The sequence below is a fragment of the Apteryx mantelli genome, chromosome 2 (genome assembly GCF_036417845.1).
Source record: "Apteryx mantelli isolate bAptMan1 chromosome 2, bAptMan1.hap1, whole genome shotgun sequence".
In the NCBI taxonomy this organism is placed as follows: domain Eukaryota; kingdom Metazoa; phylum Chordata; class Aves; order Apterygiformes; family Apterygidae; genus Apteryx; species Apteryx mantelli.
The window spans coordinates 135,493,567-135,513,753 of NC_089979.1; the positions used below are offsets into that span (position 1 = coordinate 135,493,567).

Here is a 20,187-nt window from a genome sequence, read left to right on the forward strand (position 1 = left end):
AATGCAGCCCATGTGATTATTGCTTTAGAATCCTGTATGGGATTGCAGCTGGAAGATTTTCTTGTGGCTACAGACAATAGCACTATATTTTGTTTTCAAACAGTATAAATCACTCCATTCTGTGCACTGAACAAGTGTGCCAGAGAAGTGCTGGTAGGACCTGATTTGGTCCCAACTTTACTCAGTTACTGAGGAGGCCAGATTGCAAAGGAAGATTGTTGCTATATAATATGTATCAGGGATTAGAACTGAGAGAGTAATTACAATAAAAATCAGATCTACAGATACATTTAGAATTTTTAAATCAGCTTAACTTCACAATCTTCATAGGTTACTCTGTTTGGTTACTTGCAGATATCTGGGGGAAAACTATATTTGCAAAAATGCCCACCAACAGGTCAAGCTTCACAGATTTTAGAACATAGATTATTTGCTTAGTAATTCATACCTTGGGTTGTGCAGATAAATAACACTTGCTTTTATCTTTCATTGTTTTCTATTTAAAGTAATATGTAAATTGGTCAGGAAGAGGACAAAATCCTGAAGCTCTGTTGGGTCATACTTGGTGCAGGAACACAGAAGAGGAAGTAAATAGTAGCTTACGGTTCTGTTTTGACAGTTTCCTAATTCTTAAGGCTTCGAGGACCAATTCACTCCCCTGAAGTAGCTCCAGACTTTAACAGGAGGAATAATTGTACAAGGTATGGAATTGCCAGACTCAAAGATTTGAGAGCTGTATCTTGCTTTTCTCTTTCAGTACTTTGCCAGTCCTCTGCAAACCTCTTGTACTAAATAACAAGCTGGGATCAAGTGATGTAGAAATAGCTAGAGCAGATTTCCTGTTAAAAGGAGGATCTTTCGTTGCCTCTTCTTCAGAGATGAATTACAGGAGCCAAAAGTTGCCTTCATTTTTCCTAATGTATCAGTGACACATCTTTATTCAGCAGTGCAGAAATGAATTGTTTAACACAGAGGCTAAATCTGAATATCTCAGTGTATCAGCTGAATATTTAGAAATGGCAGAAGTGTTTTCAGAAATCAGGATATTTAATGAATCATTGAAGTAAAGAATAAAAAGGGTCAAATGCCTAAAAAATACTGTTTCAAAGTTGGACAGCTCTACTAACAGATCTGTAGATGATGTGTGTATAATAATCACTTTCGATTATTTCCTAAACTCCTTTTTCACAACACTTCCACATAACTTTCCAAACTCAGCTTCTGCTCCAGAGATGTTCTGCTGCCTCATCCCTGGTGGTAGCCAGGCAGGACCATGGACCCTGTTCCTTGTCGGGGAAAACTTATCAGGCTCCAGAGGTAAGTTCATTGCATTGTATACCCTGTTCAACCCAGGTGCAGTACTGTTACAAATACACTGTAAAAACAAAGCCAATGGCTTACTGCAGCAATTTCAATACATTTTGGAATAAGACTGTCTGTATCAGAGAGAATGATTTCTGTTGACAGTTATCCACTGTTTGGATACAACTATATAGCCATAGGGGTGTCCCTGGAAAATATGAGCCGTTAGACCCGACAGTGAACAAAAGAAATTACTCTACACCTGCCATATATGGCACTATCACCTTCTCTCCTACACTTATTGGCAGTCAGATCATGAAGTCTATTAAACCTGGAGGCTAACAGAATGGAAGCTGAAAAGAACACTGGAAACATATTGTCAGGAAAGAAACCTTTCAGAAAAGAACAGCTCAACTCAGTGCAGAAATAACCAAAGCCCTGGAGAGATAGTTTGGACCAGATACAGAAGGTCACATTTTCAAAGTTTTTATACTGTTGAATTGGACTTTTGTGCCCAAAATTTCTACTTTCATCTGCTATTATGTGCACTAATCATTTTTAAAATAGGAAAAACAAGGTAAAAGGGCACCAATCACTTGGACAGCCAAATGCTACCAGAGCCATACCAACAAATGTTTGAAGTAGAAATTAAGGATGGAATTTTCAAATGTCCAGAAGGTCAACTGAAATGATCCAAGGCAGTGCAGAGAGGATCTGAAGCTGTAGCAGTCGGTACCAAGCTGGAAAATCAGCTCTGGCAATATCTGCATTGTCCTTAGCCCTGTTGTATTTTAAAGCACAGAGATTAGCTTCAGTGAAGACTGCTGAAGGGTACAGTTAGAGAGAACTGACAAGTGAGGCAATTGCAAGCATAAAGTAAGGAGCATAGAGAATTCTGACAGAAACAGATGAAGGAGAGGGCAGGCCATGTTCCTCAAGGATGCCTAGGCTTCAGAGAGAAATGTTAGAAAGTCCTTTTACTGAGATATACTGAGCCAGATGTATATCAACACAAAGATCTGTCTTTTTTTGTTCTGAGCATTGCCTATGATTATGGAGGACTAAGCTCAAAGATCCCAGAGGTCTTCTGTTTTGTTATATTAGCAAACTTCTCAAAGTTTCTGCATTTTTCAATTATATTTAAACACTTCATGAAGTTTTTTTTGTGATCCACTGTTATAATATGGTATATAAATGACTTAGTTTTCACTAGGCAATACTTTCAAGGTGCAAAGATCATTAGCACCTACCACTCCCTGAAAACCAGTGGGTGCCTTGCCTTGGAAATATGTAGCTTTGGAATCCGAATATTCTCTGTTTCCTTGGCCATACTGCTTCCTGACTAGCATTGCCCATTTCGGGGACTTTGATGGAACCATGCTGACCTCTGGTACATATTTTGCATTGCTCCATTTTTCCCCCTATCTAATTTTCTATTTCTGGGCCCATTTTCCATGTTTGTGCAAGCAGCACTTGACAGGTGACTTTGATTCAGCATTAATTATTTACTAAATTGTAGGAATCAGATTAAGAATGAGGATGTGAGATTGTGACCAAGCTTAACATGCAATTTAAAATTGATGTCAGGCCATATTCACTTATATGAATGTTTCCATTTTGGAAAGAGAAATGCTTACCTGTTCTGGCAAATCATCCCCTTTTTAACACAGTCCAGGCCCTCTAGGCAGACTTACTGCCTAGCTGGCAAGCAGCCCCAGATTCACACTGAATTCCACAAAGGGGAAAATGCCAACTTTTCGTCATCCGAAGGAAAGCTGCAGAGTACATCCTTTCCTCTTAAATTGCCATCCCCTCCTAAATTCCCACTTGACAGATTGCAAGAAAGAAGCGCATACTTCACACTCTGCAAGAAAACTGCCCTGTATAAGTTTTTAAGAATGCTTGGGAGTCAACCAATCACAATGTTTTGTCAAATTCTGCTTCAGACTGAAATTCAAGCCAGAAGAGTGTATAGTAGAAGATGTTAAATTTAGTCATTTAAAAATCTTTTTGCACTTAGGGCCAAATTCAGCCTTGGGCGCCACAGTCAATGAGAGCAGACATGCATCCTTCGTTGCAGGGGTCCTGCTAGGCAGAACACGCTGTGGACAGAACTTTGTTTTTTCCTCTGTGCAGTGGAGAGCATGACCCCATCTGAAATTAATTATCACTTGTTATAGACCACAGCAAAACTGCTGTACCATGTATAGCTAAGAGACACTACCAAACCTGTAGACAGATCAGAGGGACCATGATGTTAGACAGACTTCTGTGTCCCATGGAAATATCCTGCCTGGCTGCTCCAAAAGGGGTGGAATGAAGGAAGTACTAAATCCCAGTTTTCAACCCAAGGGGTTTTGTCCTTGAAGGAATCCTTCCTCATTCTCTCTGGATGCACAAGAACACCCAAATCAATGCAGTTATGTTGGAAGTAAGCTACAAGATTTAGGGTACTGAACTCAAGGAAAGCTTGACCCTGAGGACTTTTTAAATCCAGATAGTGCCTCTTCAAAAAGAAAGTGGAGGAAAGAAGCCAGGACCTACTTCACTACAACATGGCACTGAATGGGATAATGGAAGTCTTTATGGCACTGAAGGCTACTAGGATGGACACAATAGCATGGAATTTCTATTCTCCATGACAAAGAATTTGATGGAATATTCAACCCAATTTTCATACACTGGAAGCATGGAAGAGAAATTTACTCCTTGGGATAGCATTTAATAACATGTTAACATTTAATGATTTTTTAAATGAAGTAATATATATACATGTAAATTTTAAAAATATGTATTTCAAATTATACAGATGATCCATGATAGGAAAAAATAAAATCATTTAAAGATTGTAATAATGATTGAGAGAACTGAGTTTTGAGTGCAGAATTACATCATTATCTCAAAAATGCCAAAGTTTAGAAGTAAAGTCTCTTTTAATTATCTGAAAAAAGCATTTCCTTTGTTTTGACAGGTGCTCATTCAATTGACAGATTCCAAGATCATGCCAAGAAAATGCACAGGGATATTTTAAAGCAACTTATGCCCATCCTTCCTTTTTACCTGCATGAAGGATTTCCATGTTTTCATTTTGGATTTTAAGGGAATCCAGCTGCTTAATCTCTTCTCACCTCTTGGGAAGATTTCCTTCCAAGGAGATAACCTAGGGTGCTCCTAATTAGCTCTACAAATGGTCAAAGAGTTTTTTCTCAAAGCAACATGGAGATTTTCTGCTTTTGCATAGAAGTATGGATGACAAAAACTGGGATCTCTAATTTGTTAAAATATATTTTTAATGTAAACTTTCTAATTAATAATTTTATTGATACAAAATTTATCCTTATTTTTATGTCTATAATGAACTTTTTTTTTCCCCTTCATTATTTATGGAAGGATTCAGTGGCCTAAACACAACCACATGGAGTCATTTCAGATAATTTAGAATGTCCTGCCTGACCTCCAGGTGCCACTCAAGAAGCGTGGGCTCTCCGAGTTCTTTGTTATATCTACCAGTCCTGTGCAGATATCCTGGATATCCTTGGGTATCTAAAAAGGCACTAGACACCACTGTTTAGAGAATAGTACTGGGTCAATTACCAACATAAGTACCTCAGAGAAAAACAGCAATTATTATAATCCCATTTGTATTTATGTAGAATTTCCAGATTACTGTTCAAAAGTACTTCTGTAGAGAGGTTCAAAAGTATTCATCACACATTGATTGGTCTGATAGCTCATGTAAATTCTGAGCTCTTCCAAGAAAAAGAGACCTTTTTAATGTTTTTTTTTTTGGTTAGTCTTCAAAATCAACAACTGCATGCAGGAATTTCCTGTGCCATGCTCAAATTATTTAAGATAAATTTGATAGTGTATTCTTTTCCTAGTGGGTCCACTTGCATTTATTAAGAGAAGAGTAAAAAGTTATCTTGATAAACAGATCACTTTTCTACAGGGTACATGTAATCAAAAGCAAATTTTGGGTGTCAACTTGTTCTTCATCTTAGTATTCAGAGACAAATTAAGTAAAGCAAGCATTTCTCATTTGTAAATCTGATGTTACTCCTACATATCAGAACAGCTCTCCATGGAAGTTGGAGGTTGCTGCTAGTTTTACAATTACACTTTTTGTTCTATGTTATTCTGATAATAAGACATATGAAGCAGTGAACTGCTGTATTGATGGGGCTTGGCCAAGAACAACAATAAAAAAAAAAAAGTTTTCAAAAAGCCCTGCAAAATGTTTATGACTTCTAATCTTCAGCACATGAATAAATACATCTGACAAATTGCAGAGTACCTTACAAAGGCCTTTCCCAACCTCTCTAATTTGAGTTCAATTACATGTATAGTGTTTAGAAGCTCAAGTTCATCTTGCCAATGTTTTGAAACTAAGGTTGCACTACATACCATTAATTGTAAAATTGAAGGGCAGGTAATAAGTTATAATTATCCTATTAATCACCTGCAAAGAATTGCATTCAAGGAAGAATGCATCCTCAAATTACAATAACTGGTGGTTTGAAGGAACCCATTTTTTTCTATTCTTGGCTGGAATACGCTTGGAGTTTGCTGTGCAAGTTCATGAATATTATGTTGAAATCAAGCAATGTATGTACTATTGGCCATGTGGTGTAGATTGCCATAAATCCATGGATGTCAACGGACATGGCATCCTCTCTGGAGTCTTTTTCTCTTCTTAGCAGCCACAGCGCATATTTTCTCTTTGAAATTCCTCTGCACCAGCACACTTAATGCATGTCCCTAAAGATGAAGCTGTGAGTAAGAGCCCTTGAGAATAATGCTTCCTGCATGAGAAATTTCAAGTTATTAATGATTGTGTCCTTTTTCAAGTGAATTATAAATGGTTGTGTGCTTACTTTTGTCTTCATTCTCAGTTATTAAGTATCTCCTGGAATATGCTTTGCTATATTTTGCAAACAATTAGATTCAAAACTAATACAATTTCCTAGGCTCTAGTTCCTCTATTAGGAAATGGAAGAAAGTCTTAATTCCAGTATATGTATCTTGTTTTGTTTTTCACAGTAGGTATTTTTTCTGAGATAATAGATAGCCAGTTAGTTACAGGAAAAGTGGTAGTCAGGTGTTATAGTGTTAAATCAAAACAAGGCCTTTTTCATAAATGGGTACCACCACCAAATGGCCATAACTAGATAAAGGGAGCCTGGCACCTACACAGAGGAAGACACATTGTATCATTAGCATTATTTACCTGGTGAGAATGGGTTTAGAAGGGCTATCAGTGCCTCAAGAAACTACTGCATCCTGACAAGGAAGATCATGACAGAGGATGTGAATGATAGCACCCAGGAACAGAAGCCGATTAAGGGAGCAATAAGGTGCATTCACTAAGATTTTCAAATGCCTCAAGCTGGGTTTCTTAATTCATATGTCAGCACCTAAATAAAAGGTCCAACACTGAGTTGAGCAGCCATTTCAAAAGTGCATGCCAGCATACACTCCTTTATGGGACTTGTCAAAGGTGATAGAAAATGAAACCCAATAAACTTATTTTTTTTGTGAACATTTCTGTTTTTCTGTAGAGTATGAAAGATCTTCTGAACAAGTCTAGCAGTCTTCACTTCAGTATCATTTTCTTTGCCTTTCTTTCCACATTAGACTTTTGTTAATTTTTAGGTTACCTTACCTGCTTCCAAAAAGAAAATAGGAGGAGCTATCTGGCATTGCTTACTTGCCATCTAAGTTTCTTAACGCCAATAGCCGCTCTTTAAGAGACTCAATTGCTCCATTCCCTAAACCAGATTCCCTGTAGCTTGTGAACATCGCAGCTAGTTCTTAAGAGTGAGCATAACCTGCATAACCATATTATATAGCCTGTTGTAAATGTGCACCTAGGCTGACATGCAGTCCAACATCAAGATTTCCTTAATCAGAAAAAGAATAGCGTATGTATGGGCTTTCCCTCCCTTTTTTAATGATATTTAAAGAATATAAAAATTTTGTGGCTTAAAGTTACGGGAAAATTTTAAAGTAGGGAAGGAAAGGTGCCTGTTCATTTCTAACATTAAAGGCTCCACTCTAGTCCTTCCTAGAAATTTCTGTGGCAGTTGAAGAATCACTGAAACTAAGATTCACTAGAGGAGTGAGCTTAAAACTCAGCAGCTAAAGGGGGAAAACGTTTCTGACAGATAGTGACATCTATCCATGTCCACTATTGAGAGCAAGTTTGAGGAAAGGATGTTTCTATTAAATCTCTATTTCCTTGATTATTTCCAGCTAAGTTTGAGAACCTTAAGAACTCTTGAGAACTCTTAAGATTTGAGAACCTTAAGAGTTCCCTAAGAAAAAAATATATAGAGAAAGCTGTTATTCTATTCATTGTATGTATAATGAAAAAAATAAGCACAAAAAGTCTTTTTCATGCTGGGTCATAAAGATGGAAAACAGATTAACAAGGGCATTTAGAAAAAACTTGATAGGTTATAGGCAATTTCCATTGCAAGATACAGTACGTCACATCAGTCTCACAGGCATGAAGTCTTGAACTTGAAGGGAACTAGAACACTAGCTTGCAATTTGGCACTAATTAATACATTTGATTGGAGAGAGTATTTAGCTATTGCCATTTCCCCTGGGGGAGAGGAAGGTAATGTAATACCACACTTTATAGCAAGATTGCACAGACTATGGCAAGAGAACCTGCAACAAATTCACAGTTTACGGTTAAAAACATTTGTCCTTACATAACTGATTTTGTCTGCATCTTCAGCAGGTTTATTATTATTATTCTTATGACACTTACAGGAGAAAAGATATTCCAGTGGACAACAGAACCATTTTTCACTAGCATGAATGTTTGCCTTCTGTTTTTGTACATAAATAGCAGATACTCATGTTTACCTGGTGTGATGATCCATTCTCAAAAGCTTTTTAATAGTGCATTCAGTGTTTGATAACTCCTGGACACCCAATTTAAATTACATACAGACCAACCTGAATCTTCATTTTTATCTCAAAAAAAATTTTTTTTTGATGTCTTGGACACATTTTTATTATTGTTCTTCAATTTCAAGAGCCTCTGAAATGTGTTCTTCCAGATGGCAGTTGAAGAAAGTGTCAAAATACTGCAGAAAATGTTTCTTTCAATATTCAGTCTCTAACACTAACAGGTGCCTTGCAAAAGCTCATTTCTCCATGCTAGTTGGCTGAAAGTCTGATCCTGATGATAGATGATATACACACCAACGACAACCACTGATTTCAAGTCTGGTATTCAGCACAACATCACCAAAAGCAATTTTAAGGTATAAATCTTACTCAGAACTGGGAATAATTTAGGCAGACACTAAATGATTCATATAATCATCTTATTTAGATGTATTTATCAAACCAAAAGGGGGTTTCAGCTCATTTGAGGTCTGCTCATTTCTAAGACATGTACAAATGGCATGGTTTCTATACCCAACAAAAAAAGTCTACTGCTATTGTTTTTTAAAAGAAAATCAAAGATAAGAGTTTCAGCAAACTTGGACTATTCTCTCCACCTTCTATGATTTACATTTTACCTCATTTCCTAAAAGGGCGTTTATACAGGCTTCAGATGCATCACAGATGGCAGTAAGGTCATGTCCTCCCTCCAGTGCCAACACAACACGGCCATCCGCTAGCTTCAGCAATTGCTTGGTTAGGTGACCAAAACCTAGTATTCAAATACAGTAGTGCAAATAATTAAAGCAGAACAGACATTATAGGCATGTTTGACATCTGCCACATGAGAATGTAGAAAACTCAGGGATATTGCACAGGAAGCATGGGATATATTTAGTCCAGTATCCTGTTTCTAACTGTGGCCCACACCAGGTGCTTTGGAGTTAGATATATGGAATTTTGTATGAGGCACATGTGAGATAATGTCCCTCATGCTAATCCCTAAGAGCTGGAGATTAGTTGAAATATGAGTTTGTCTCTCTCTTCTTACTGTCATTAACTACTGTCAGCCTGGATTCTCTTGCTACTTGCACATCAATGTAGCAAACACCCATATTATTTAGAGATACCTGACATGAACCTGAAGTAAGTCTCAGTTATCATATCATCAATATGACAAATAATACTTACTATTAAAATAAATTAGAATTTAAAAATATATATTCTTTTCATTTTAGATTATGAAGTTTTTGTGCAGAGATTGCTTCCTCCTCTGTATTTGGTGTTTGATTCTGATATACAATCATAGAGTGAAAAACAGTGGAAATGTTACATCTCAGCTCCATTCTGAAGTGTTTTTGGAGGCAGCACTAATAACCGGATCAGCAATTCTGATTCAAGGTTTCAATAAAGGCTGAAACTGTCCAGAATTTCCCGGAAAACTCTACCAGCATCCCTTGATCCTGACCTACAGTGTTCTAAGATATTCAGCATCACAGCCAAAAATGTCGGTACTTCACTTTCTGTGGTGATATATAACTACATAAATACTACCATAAAGATTACATCTGTCATGAAGTAAAATTAGTTTATTTCTTTTTTAATGACAAGACAAATTGTATGAAAAAAAAGTTCATTTGGAGAGAAGGGATATTTTAAATTTTGTGGTAGTTTCCTAGGACAGCTGTTGTTTTTGATTAATCTCCTTTAAGTGAGCAATAATAAGTGAAGTTTTGAAGCTATTGAAGTTAAATACCCATCACATCTTGTTCTTAATTTTTCTGTTTGTTCTGTTCTAGTTGCTCTGCTGTTGGTCATCATTACTCATTCCGGTGCATTTCATAGACTTAAAAAAGCACTTAGAAGACACCTTCTAAAGCTCAGGTGCTATAAAGATAGGAAAATCAGGGTTTTTTTTTTTTATCATGTTCCAGTGAAGAAGGTTGCCAGAAATTAAAAATTTTAAAAATTACAAGCATATTTTCTAGAGAAATTTTCCCAGTCACAAACGTAAGCCCTGACCCTCCAAACAAGCAAATACACAGTTAGTTCCATTTAGCTGATAGAACTCTGTCAAGCACATACATAACTGTTTTAAGAACAGAGACCTTAATGATAACTTTTTTTTTAAACTGTTCTGTAAAAAAAAAAAAAAAACAACAAAAAAAAACAACCCTGCTTGCCATTTAATCTATAGATGATCACAGAACACTTGTGGTAAAATATTACTTCCTTATGCCATTCCACAATCTTCTGTACCATCTAAGAACTGCAGTTTTGATTCTAGCAAACTACACTGCGGTTCAAATTACATATAGGGTTGAAAAACAAATAAAATCTTAAATCTCTCATTTAAGCGCAACCTTTCCTCATGAACCTCTCTACAAAAGAGCAAATTTAGACAGGATAATAAAAATGAAGGAAGGAGTGGAATGAGGATAACCTTTGATCTTTAGCCAATTTCTACTTTCTTTTACCTACAGAATTTATTTCTGTCTGCATGCTACAAGTGATCTTCAGATCCACAAGAAGAGAGTGCCAGCAGCATAAAGTGACTCGTACATACAGTTTTTAAAGGAAATGAAGAAGAATGAATAGGCACAGACTTCCCACATCCACAAACTCTGCAACTCACCCTTCAGGTCTGTGAGAAGCCCAGCAGCACTTTTAAGACACCATTATCCCTCACATTAAACAGCTTCTGTTAAGAGAGGAAAGTTCTACAGTATTTCCCCTACACATTTTGAAAATATTATTTGGCCACAAATGCTCTTGTAGCCACACCTTAATTTTGGGGGCATGTGTGGCAATAAATTTAAAGACTCTCTCAATGCCTTTTTCTTCTTTTAGATAACCGTACACAATATATCTGATAGACATCATTATAATGTTAGATTGTCTGCTTGCTTTCCTAATGGTGTTCCTAGTATCAATGTTATAATAATCATTCCTGGCTGAGTAAGGAACCGCGCAATGAGCCATACAGAAAGCATCTTTTCCAACAGAGATCCTGGTAACAAGATAAAGTGTTGCCAAAGCAAACCAACATGATGGGGTCTTTTCTTCAGCGTAATTACACAGAGAAAGTAAAGGCGACTTGCTAGAAGGGGAGGAAACTACTTTAGCCAACAGAACCAATGTTGCCTATGACTGAATGAGTTATGGAAATTCTTAACATAGAAACTTGGATCCCGTGTCACTGCAGCAACCTAAGAAAGATATTAGTCTCCTCGAGGAAATCCCCTGGAGTGCAGAAGTAACAAAATGGGAAGAAAGGAATCCCATTCAAGTAATGGTTTTAAGATGGGCTGTAGTTCATGCCAAATAATTAAGAAAAACAAGAAGAAAATAGTAACAAGCACCATGAAAAGAATCAGTCATCTCCCCTGATATAAGGAGATCTGATGCCTCCAACCAACTCTAATGTGCGAAAGGAGTTGGACAAGCATTTTGAATCCTCAGTCTTCCAACTTACATGAATCTTCAGATTTCAGCAGCAGTTCTTGGCCCTTCTGCTGTGACAGACAGCAAAGGTGCCAGATGTGATGCTGGCTTTAAAAGATCATTTCAGTTTGGATTTACTATATTCTGAAACTGTATGCTTTTTCTGTGGTGCATAAGATTTATAGGTTAATGACATTTTATAAAAACAGAAAAAGTTCAAGTATAAAAGAAAACTCATGCTAAAACATCAGTGCTTGATTTTCAGTCCAGCCTTAAATTGGCATTCCCTTTTTTTGAGGCTGTATTTTACTGGCACAAATGCCTTCAGTCCATTTAGAATCTGAGTCCCTGACTCAATAAGAAACACTTATTACTCAGGTCTTGAAATAGCCCAAATAGTATCCATAACTCTTTGTGTCCAAGAGGACGGATACAAAAGTCACATGCCATTAAAAAAATGAAATAGCATTTAAAAATCCAACTATTTAGGTGAAAAAAAGACAAGACATTCTGGGGTATTTATCAAATGTTATTGTAAATGTGCTGTCTCAGTGAATTTGTACTTCAGAGAAGCAGTACGATTTTTTAAAATTAGGCTCATGTTGTGTGCCAGAAAACTGTGAGCATGGTTTTGTGCCAGCAATTATTTTTAGACATAATTTTAGTAATTTAAATGTTAAAAGTACCTGTTTCCTTCACAGATCCAGTATTTAGACATCCAGGGTGGAATCTGCAAAAGCACTTAATATTGGCTTGCTATGATCCTAGTGAAGACAATGATAAATGTTCAATTTACACAAGGAACAGCACTAAAATGCTACCAAGTAGTTTTGAAAATCCTACTTGCTAATTGCTTTACATTTTGCTGACAAAAAACAGTGGGTGCACAGCTGTGCCTCTAAGCAAAAAAGAAGACCAGATTATAACTGAAATGATTATAAGACCTTATTCAAATACGAAAAGTGGAAAATGCAGTAAGCTCTTTTCGAAAACCTACAATTGTGTACATTGCACACAGAAGAACAAAAAGCACAAAAAGCAAAAGACCATTTAAAAAATATTGCTACTTTTTAAGTACTAACAAAAAAACTGATGCAGCAAATTTACTGCAGCATTTGAGAAATACCGCTGTGTATCTTCTTTCTGACTTACTATTTATCAACCTGAAACAATTTTCCAAGAGCCAGATTTCTAAAAATTGCTGTCCGCTTTTCATCTGTGCTCCTGGATGCAAGTGATTGTGACAGAAGGTAACATTCGAATCTGAGTTACAAACTGCAGCTCAACCATTTAGGTAATATATTGCATACAAACAATACAAAAATAGAAATATATCAAAACCCAGAGTAGCATAACTAGACTATTTTGTCGTGGATTGCAAATTATAAATTTCATTTTCTAGTGTACAATTTGAACTTTTGTGTTATTTTGTATTGTTATATATTGGAGAAATACACAGTATGGAAGCTATTATCTGATGACTTTTGAAGTGAAAATATAAACTTTTAAAATGAAAACATTTAACATTCTTTATTTATACCCTTTTCCCTCCTCCGATACTATTTGCAGAGTAGCTACAACATTCAGCCTTATATTAGAGAATATTTTATTGTGAGAAGGCAGAAAGAGAGAAAACTAATACTTTATTACACTAATGAGCAAGCTGCCAGACTACTATTAAAGGACACAATGTGCTAATCACTTGAATCACCATCTACTCCAATGTCAGCTTTTTGTGGATTGTTTGATGCCCCGGTATAATAGTAAGAGTCCCAATCTTTTTGCTTTTGTGGTAGACAACCCCCACATGTGCTCCTTCTAGTTCTGCCAAACAGCAAAGTATGATGTAGGAGAGTCTTCTGACTGCTTCATTCAATCAAAGATGCTGGATTTACTTAAAAACAAGAAAAAGTATTCAAGCCTATAAAAAGAGAGCACCAAGGCATTCCAATTTTCTATTTTTGTTACTGTGGTATCCTTACTCTGACAACCTGAAATAGAGAGCAGGTAAGAAAATGTTTGAACCAGGTCAGTTCTCCTCCAATGGATTCATTACACAATTTTATTTTGTACTATGGCTAGATGAGATAAAGCTAATGAGTCAGAGCATGTACATATAGCCTCTCATTTTGAGAAGGAAACATTTGAGAATAAAGATTACTTTTAAATGTTTTTCTCTCACCCTTTCCTCAGTAGACAGGGAAAGGAACCGTATAGGAGGGGAATACTCCAAACAAAACTTGCAGCACTCCTGGTCTGCATATACCATAATATATGCAGCTTGATTTGCTCTTCAGTGAATGTGCAAAATCTCAGTTAAGGGGGCTAAACCTGCCTCAGAAGATGACAGACCCCTTTCCTCTCCCCCACTGCACATAAGGAGAGCAGATGTCTCCTGTACAGTCGCTCTTTGGGCAACGTCAGGCTTAGCAGAGCCATTTCTCACAGGGGAGGTGGCTGGTGGAAGAACAACAGCCGAAAGGGTGGTGAAGCTTTGGAGAAAGCCTCAGTGAGGCTCCTGCTGCAATGGGGCCCCAATAGCTCTTCCAGCTTTAGCATCTTAAAAGCTACAATCCAACCCTAAATTACAGGCAGGGTTCTGGTGAGCTCCTCTGGTTATTCAGAGCAGTCTGAGAGGAATACACCCAAAACACAAAAACTCCACAGTCTCTGTCCTGGACCTCCAAGCATGTATTTAACTATTTACCATTTAATCATGTCATTACTCTCTAATTTACTGGAGAATGTGTTTTCCTCTCATTAAAACTGTTACAGTGATCATTGCCAAAAGTCTACCCACCAGTGTTCTGCGCTCCTTCCCTGTGGTTCCTTCGTGACTATTTGATTAATTTTCATTGATATTCTTCCAACAACAGCATCTAAAATTAACTGGGTCAGTTTTTACATAACTTCCTGAGTCATCAGGCTACACGTCCTAAATAAATATGTCCATACAGGAGTTAAATGGTAATTTACCCTTCCAGCACTGGCTGGAGCCAGAAGATTTTGCAAAGCTTGTGTTCTATGATAAGAAAACATGTTATATTCTCAGGTCTTAATTCAACACCTTTTATTCAGTCAATACTTCATTTGGATTAAGTCAGAGGTTTGACTTAGTTGGCGGGATCTGGCCCTGAGTGAGGGGGAAGGGGAGATTTCAATGCCAAATACATTCTTATGAAAAATGTTTTCCAAACAGCAGAAGTTATAAATGTTAGCTTTAAGGTACTTGAATTTAAAAGGAAAATATCTAGCCTCCAGGCATTAGCTGCTGATTTCTTGCTTTTAATACCATAGAAGGAAGCTTGGTAACAGTTTAAATTACATGTCTCAAGCAGGCATTTAATTTAGATTAAATTAGACAGTAATTGTACGTTAAATAAATACCAATGGTCTCAGAAACACATTTTTTACAGATTAACAATTTATGTAATAGATGTTTTTATTGCATGCCTGTTAGTTCTACAGTAATATGTTTTTCATAATTAACTGCTCTTTAGCTGCTACACTGAACATAACTTATTAAATCTCTATTAAGTACATGTACTCAAGGATACACAGGATGCCTTCCTGAAAACCAAACAATGCAAACCTCTCTCACCCAATACATCCTGGGAGGAGGGAGCAGATAGAGAGGGAGAGACCATCTTGCCAGCACTCAAAAGGTGGTCTGGACATCTTCAACTCTCTAAAGATATGTAGGCAAGTGGATTCCATAACTGATCTCATTTGTGTAGTCCTCCAGGAAAGAGGAACTTGCAGACCTCCACCATATAATGGCAGCACCGGCCATCTGACGAGATGTACATCAGAGAAAACACGTGAAGGAAGAAGCTTCCCCAAAACTGTTCTGCCAGCTCATTCATGCTATAAAAGGGTTTTCTTTTGTATCTTATATTATCAATTTATAGGGATTTTGCATCATCTGGGAAAGGTAATGGCAGTGCACAAAATGAGGATTATGAATTTAGAGCTGTTATATTGCTCTCACATGGACCAGAAGGAAAAAGTCTACCACAGATTTCGGCTGCAGGAGACAAAACAAGAACCTTTGGATGTTCCCAGAACTGGTAATGGTTTGGGCTGGATATTTTTAGCTCTGTTCTTGCTACCTATTTGCTCCATGCCTTTCTTCTCATTTTCCTCACATTCTCTTCACCTCTCCCCCATGTCACACCTAGCTCAAGTAATAACTTCTCCACTGTCCTGCCTTCCTCCCCCTTTTTTCATTTTGCTTCCTACTGAGCAAATCCTCTACCAAGTAAATCTGGAGAGAGAGCAAGACTATCCATCTCACAGGTTTTTTCAAGATTTTTTTCGGGAACATGTAGCTGTTCAGCATCAGAAAGAAGAAACAGAGGGAAAAGGTAGAACTGCAAGTAACTTGCTGGCAGATCAGAAACTCGAATTCAGATCTCTCTTCTAAATCAGGCTGTTGTTTTTTCTTGAGGGGGTGTTCTCTGTGGGATTGGTGGGGGAGGGGTGTTTTGAAAAGAGATTAAAAATCCCTCAAAAGGGATTTTGTAGGGGTACCTTAATTCCCCTGATATACATCAGCTTAAAACCCATCCCACATGCTGTTAAATCTGTCAAGCTAATAGTGCAATTTGTAGCACTGATATCATGATAGCTTCTTCCAAATCTGATCAGGTTGTCTGATTTAAACCAATACACAATATATGCATCTGCTGATACAATTTACAGATGATTATATCTCCAAATCTAAGTCCAGACTCAAAAGGATGGCTAGAAAACAAGACATCTGATAAAAAAAAATCCAAAGCATGAGGAATTTGTTTCTAAACCACACTGGAATGAAAATCAAATACTAATATTGACTATCCAATTAAATCAGACACCTTGATTAAGTTTGGAAAAGGTTATTATAATACTACTGCCTATTTTTTAAATACATGGAGTTTCTGCTTTTATAAATCAGTATAGCTGAAATGTGGGCACTGAGTTATGATTGAAAACAATCTGATGGGAAGATCTAGCTCTATGTTTTTTAACTGAAGAAAAGCCAAGTAAGTTAATTTTGAATAGACCCAAGAGACTAACACAAAGGATCTGATTTAAAGCCCGTCACTCAGAAGCTGAGAACTGACTGCCATTTTCTGAAGATGGTCTACAAAATTCTGCCAAGAAAAGCAGCATGGACTGAATGATCTTTCCAACATATACAGTTTCTTGGAGTCTATGAATTAAGGCTCTCGCTTTGTCATTTACTAACCCTGTCACAGCAACAAATCACATTAAATTAAGGGTTAGTTCCTTAGCCAGTGATAATCAGCATATACCATTATCTAAAGACCTGGCCTCCAGATGTGGCTCATTCATCATTCTAAGACAAGGGACACAGGCACAATGGGCATATTAGGGATGGGTTCTTGTAGGTGGATAGAGTTGAGGTAAATACTGGATTTCCTAACAAATTTAGTATCAAGTCTCCTCATAAACTCAGTATAAATATCAGAGGCCTAGTGCCTCTCAGAATTTGGATCATGTTGTTTAATAAACATGACTTTATAATATTAGGAGGGAATAAGGCAGTGCATTTTAAAAGGATTACTGTACATCTCAAATAGTTACTCACATTCCCCCTGGCCTTGTGCCCGCTAACCCCACCTGACACATACTATAATCACCCAGAAATGCACTGCCTGTCACCACTTATTGAAAAGTTAATGTGTAAAACTCACTAAAGGAAATGGTATTGAAACTAGGTTTGGGTTTGGCTCCTTACAGTCTTCTGATTAATTGCAATTTCCAAGTAAAATACATTGAGCAACTTTCTATTATGCTGTTCTGTTACAAAAATGTGTAAGAATAAAGGACGTGATTTCAGCCCATACAACAGGCTCTTTGTGCCTCTTCATACTACTAAAAGGACACACAGATGCTTGAAAAGGTGGATAGAAGCCCACAGAGTAAAAGAAAGTGTGGCTACCAATTGAATGACATAGGTGGCTCTACACAGCCTCTTTCCCAGATGGAGAAGTCATGTTAGAACCTTGTCACACATGTTACTATACAGCAAAGCTTGTGAGATCCTTAAGCTGCTGGGAGCACAGAAAAGGTGGCACAGAACTACATGGGCCTCAGATGAAGGCAGGTGTGACTTTACTCTGTGTCACAGTCAGGTGAACACAATCAAAAATATTTTTACTTGCTGTTTCCCAAAAAGAAATTTGGGACTTATCCTCATCACAGCTATGTAAGATTTTTAAAACTTAAGAGTAACAATTCTTCAATTTTTTTATTCTGTAGACATTAGGGCCAGATTCAGATGGTTCCATGTACAAAAGAGACTGATCTGGAGCAATGTTAATTGGAGTAGGAGTGGCCTCCTAGTTCCCCAGAAAACTTTCTCCCTGAATACACATATAAGAATAAAATCTTTCCTTAGAATATCCCTTCCCTGTCCTTCCAGTCTTCTGAAATACTCATTTCTCAGAACAATTGATCCATTCCATGAGCTTCTGTGGCCAAATGGTGGTCTATTAACTACCACTTGAAAAGAGATGCTCCAGAAACTTTCCTGGAATTCTTCACCCAGTGGGTTTCCACCTTTTCAAATGATGAAATAAGAATGAAATTGCATCCTCGCAAGGCCCGAGTGAAAAATGTCTTCAGACGGCTAAGCAGTTACGCAGTACTACTTTCTGGATTTTCTCAGAGCAAGGAGTAGAGTCATTCAGGAATGACCTGATTTTTAGGATCTGTAGATAATTAAATGGCCACTGTCTCTCCTGTCACCATAGCATGAAAGCAGTATCAAAGGTAGCTGGCAGACCTAAAATAATCAGTAATCTCCATCCAGCAATAGAAACATCAAGACAAACAATGAAATTTCTGTGCTACACTCAGGCCTACACCCAGCTAAGCAGTGTCAAGGTAACTTGAGGACTCCAGATGTTGTTGCAGCTGCATTACCACAGCCATCTTAGTCACTCTCCCTAAAAGTGGGAAGTTCAAAAATCAAGCAAAAATCAGTCAATCACTCTGTGAGGATACTGCTTCTTGAGCAAGATCAGCAATTTCTTTTTCAAGGAAAAAGCAATATATTGGCTTTTCTAAATGATGATACTGAAAATCTACTACCAGAATAGCTACTGTTTCTCCCTGCAGAGTTTTAACAACTGGAAGTAAAAGAACCTGCTGTCAGAGCAAAGCTCAAAGCTCCCTAGTGGCTCCAGAAACTTAGCAAACAGCAGATACTGAACTACAACATCAGGATCGCATTTGTTCTTCCTTCTGACAAAGCTGAAGAGCCACAGCAACTGAAAGCTTGGACAAAAATTATGCAAATATAATAGTAAATCCACTTACAAACCTTTAACAACAAAGGCTTTTAACTGTCTCACTGCAGATAAACAGAGAAGCTCATCAAGGCAAAATATCAAATTCAGAACAGCTCCACATATCGGAATATGCGGTCATCCTCACAGAGGAGGAGGAACTTCTCAGTCATTCTCAATTTTAGCAGAACTGCTGGTTTCATTGATCTGCATTTCAAAAGAAACATTCATGAATTGAAATACTAGGATCCTCCTACTGTTCTTATCTAAATTTTACAGCTGGCCACTATGATAGAATAATTAATCAATTAATATTAATTACACGAGAGAGAGAGAGAGAAAGAAAACACAAGATGAGACATGGGAGAACTGGGAAAAGCATAAATGCGTGATGGGTCAATGAATAAGATTGCATTATTAAATAAGATAACAAATAAGTGTGTGTTTGTGACTAAAAGACAGCATAGGCATATAAGGGAAATTACTGAATGCCTGAGTGTCTGAGTGAATGAACAAGAACAAAAATGAATGTGAATATGAATCTAAGCAGTGTCAAGGAACTAGATTTTCCTATGACCATCATAATAGTTAGAAAGTAAACAGAGCAGAGAAGGCTTATGCTCTTATTTCTGCAAATAAATCCAGATCATTTCTGAATTCTCCTGTGGGGATATCCTTTTGTGTCCTTTGTACACAGATGAACTGTGAGAAGGTTCTATGGCTATATTAACATAGAAACAATTTAATGTTTGTCTGCAGTGAACTCTGGACATATCAGTGAATGCCTACCAACTCAGCCAAGGTTTAAACAGGCAGCTGGCACTGAATTGAAAGCTCTGTGTGTTTGGGGTGACGGGTTTGTATGCATAGGCAAAAGTGTCAGTGACAACACTCAGAAATAAGGGAATATTTAAATATGTAGGTATCTGATAACAAGCTGGTCTCCTGCAAGCAAGCACATCACATGCCATTTATTCAGACATACTATGATACTATCATAGAGACAGAAGCAAAATCTGAAGTAATCCTACAGCTACAATGGCTTTATACTGCCAGAACTGCAGGCAAAATCTGGCAAAGTAAATGCAAATATGTCTGTTTCTTTAACCACAATAAAACAAGTTTAGAAATTGTGAATGAAATCCACATTAAAGTCCAAATGCATAGCTGGAGATCTGTGTTTTATCAATCAGAATAGAGATTTTACAGTGAACACATAACAGTCTCCTGAACCCAT

The 20,187-nt window shown here is 37.3% G+C and overlaps 1 protein-coding gene across 1 annotated transcript in view; it reads right to left on the reverse strand.

Moving 5' to 3' along the window:
• Positions 1-20,187, reverse strand: part of HDAC9 (histone deacetylase 9) — a 507,021-nt gene that overhangs the window by 17,189 nt on the left and 469,645 nt on the right. The window contains exon 24 of the mRNA XM_067291613.1: positions 8,844-8,977. Coding sequence (XP_067147714.1) covers positions 8,844-8,977 — 134 coding nt within the window. The remainder of the gene's footprint in view (positions 1-8,843; positions 8,978-20,187) is intronic.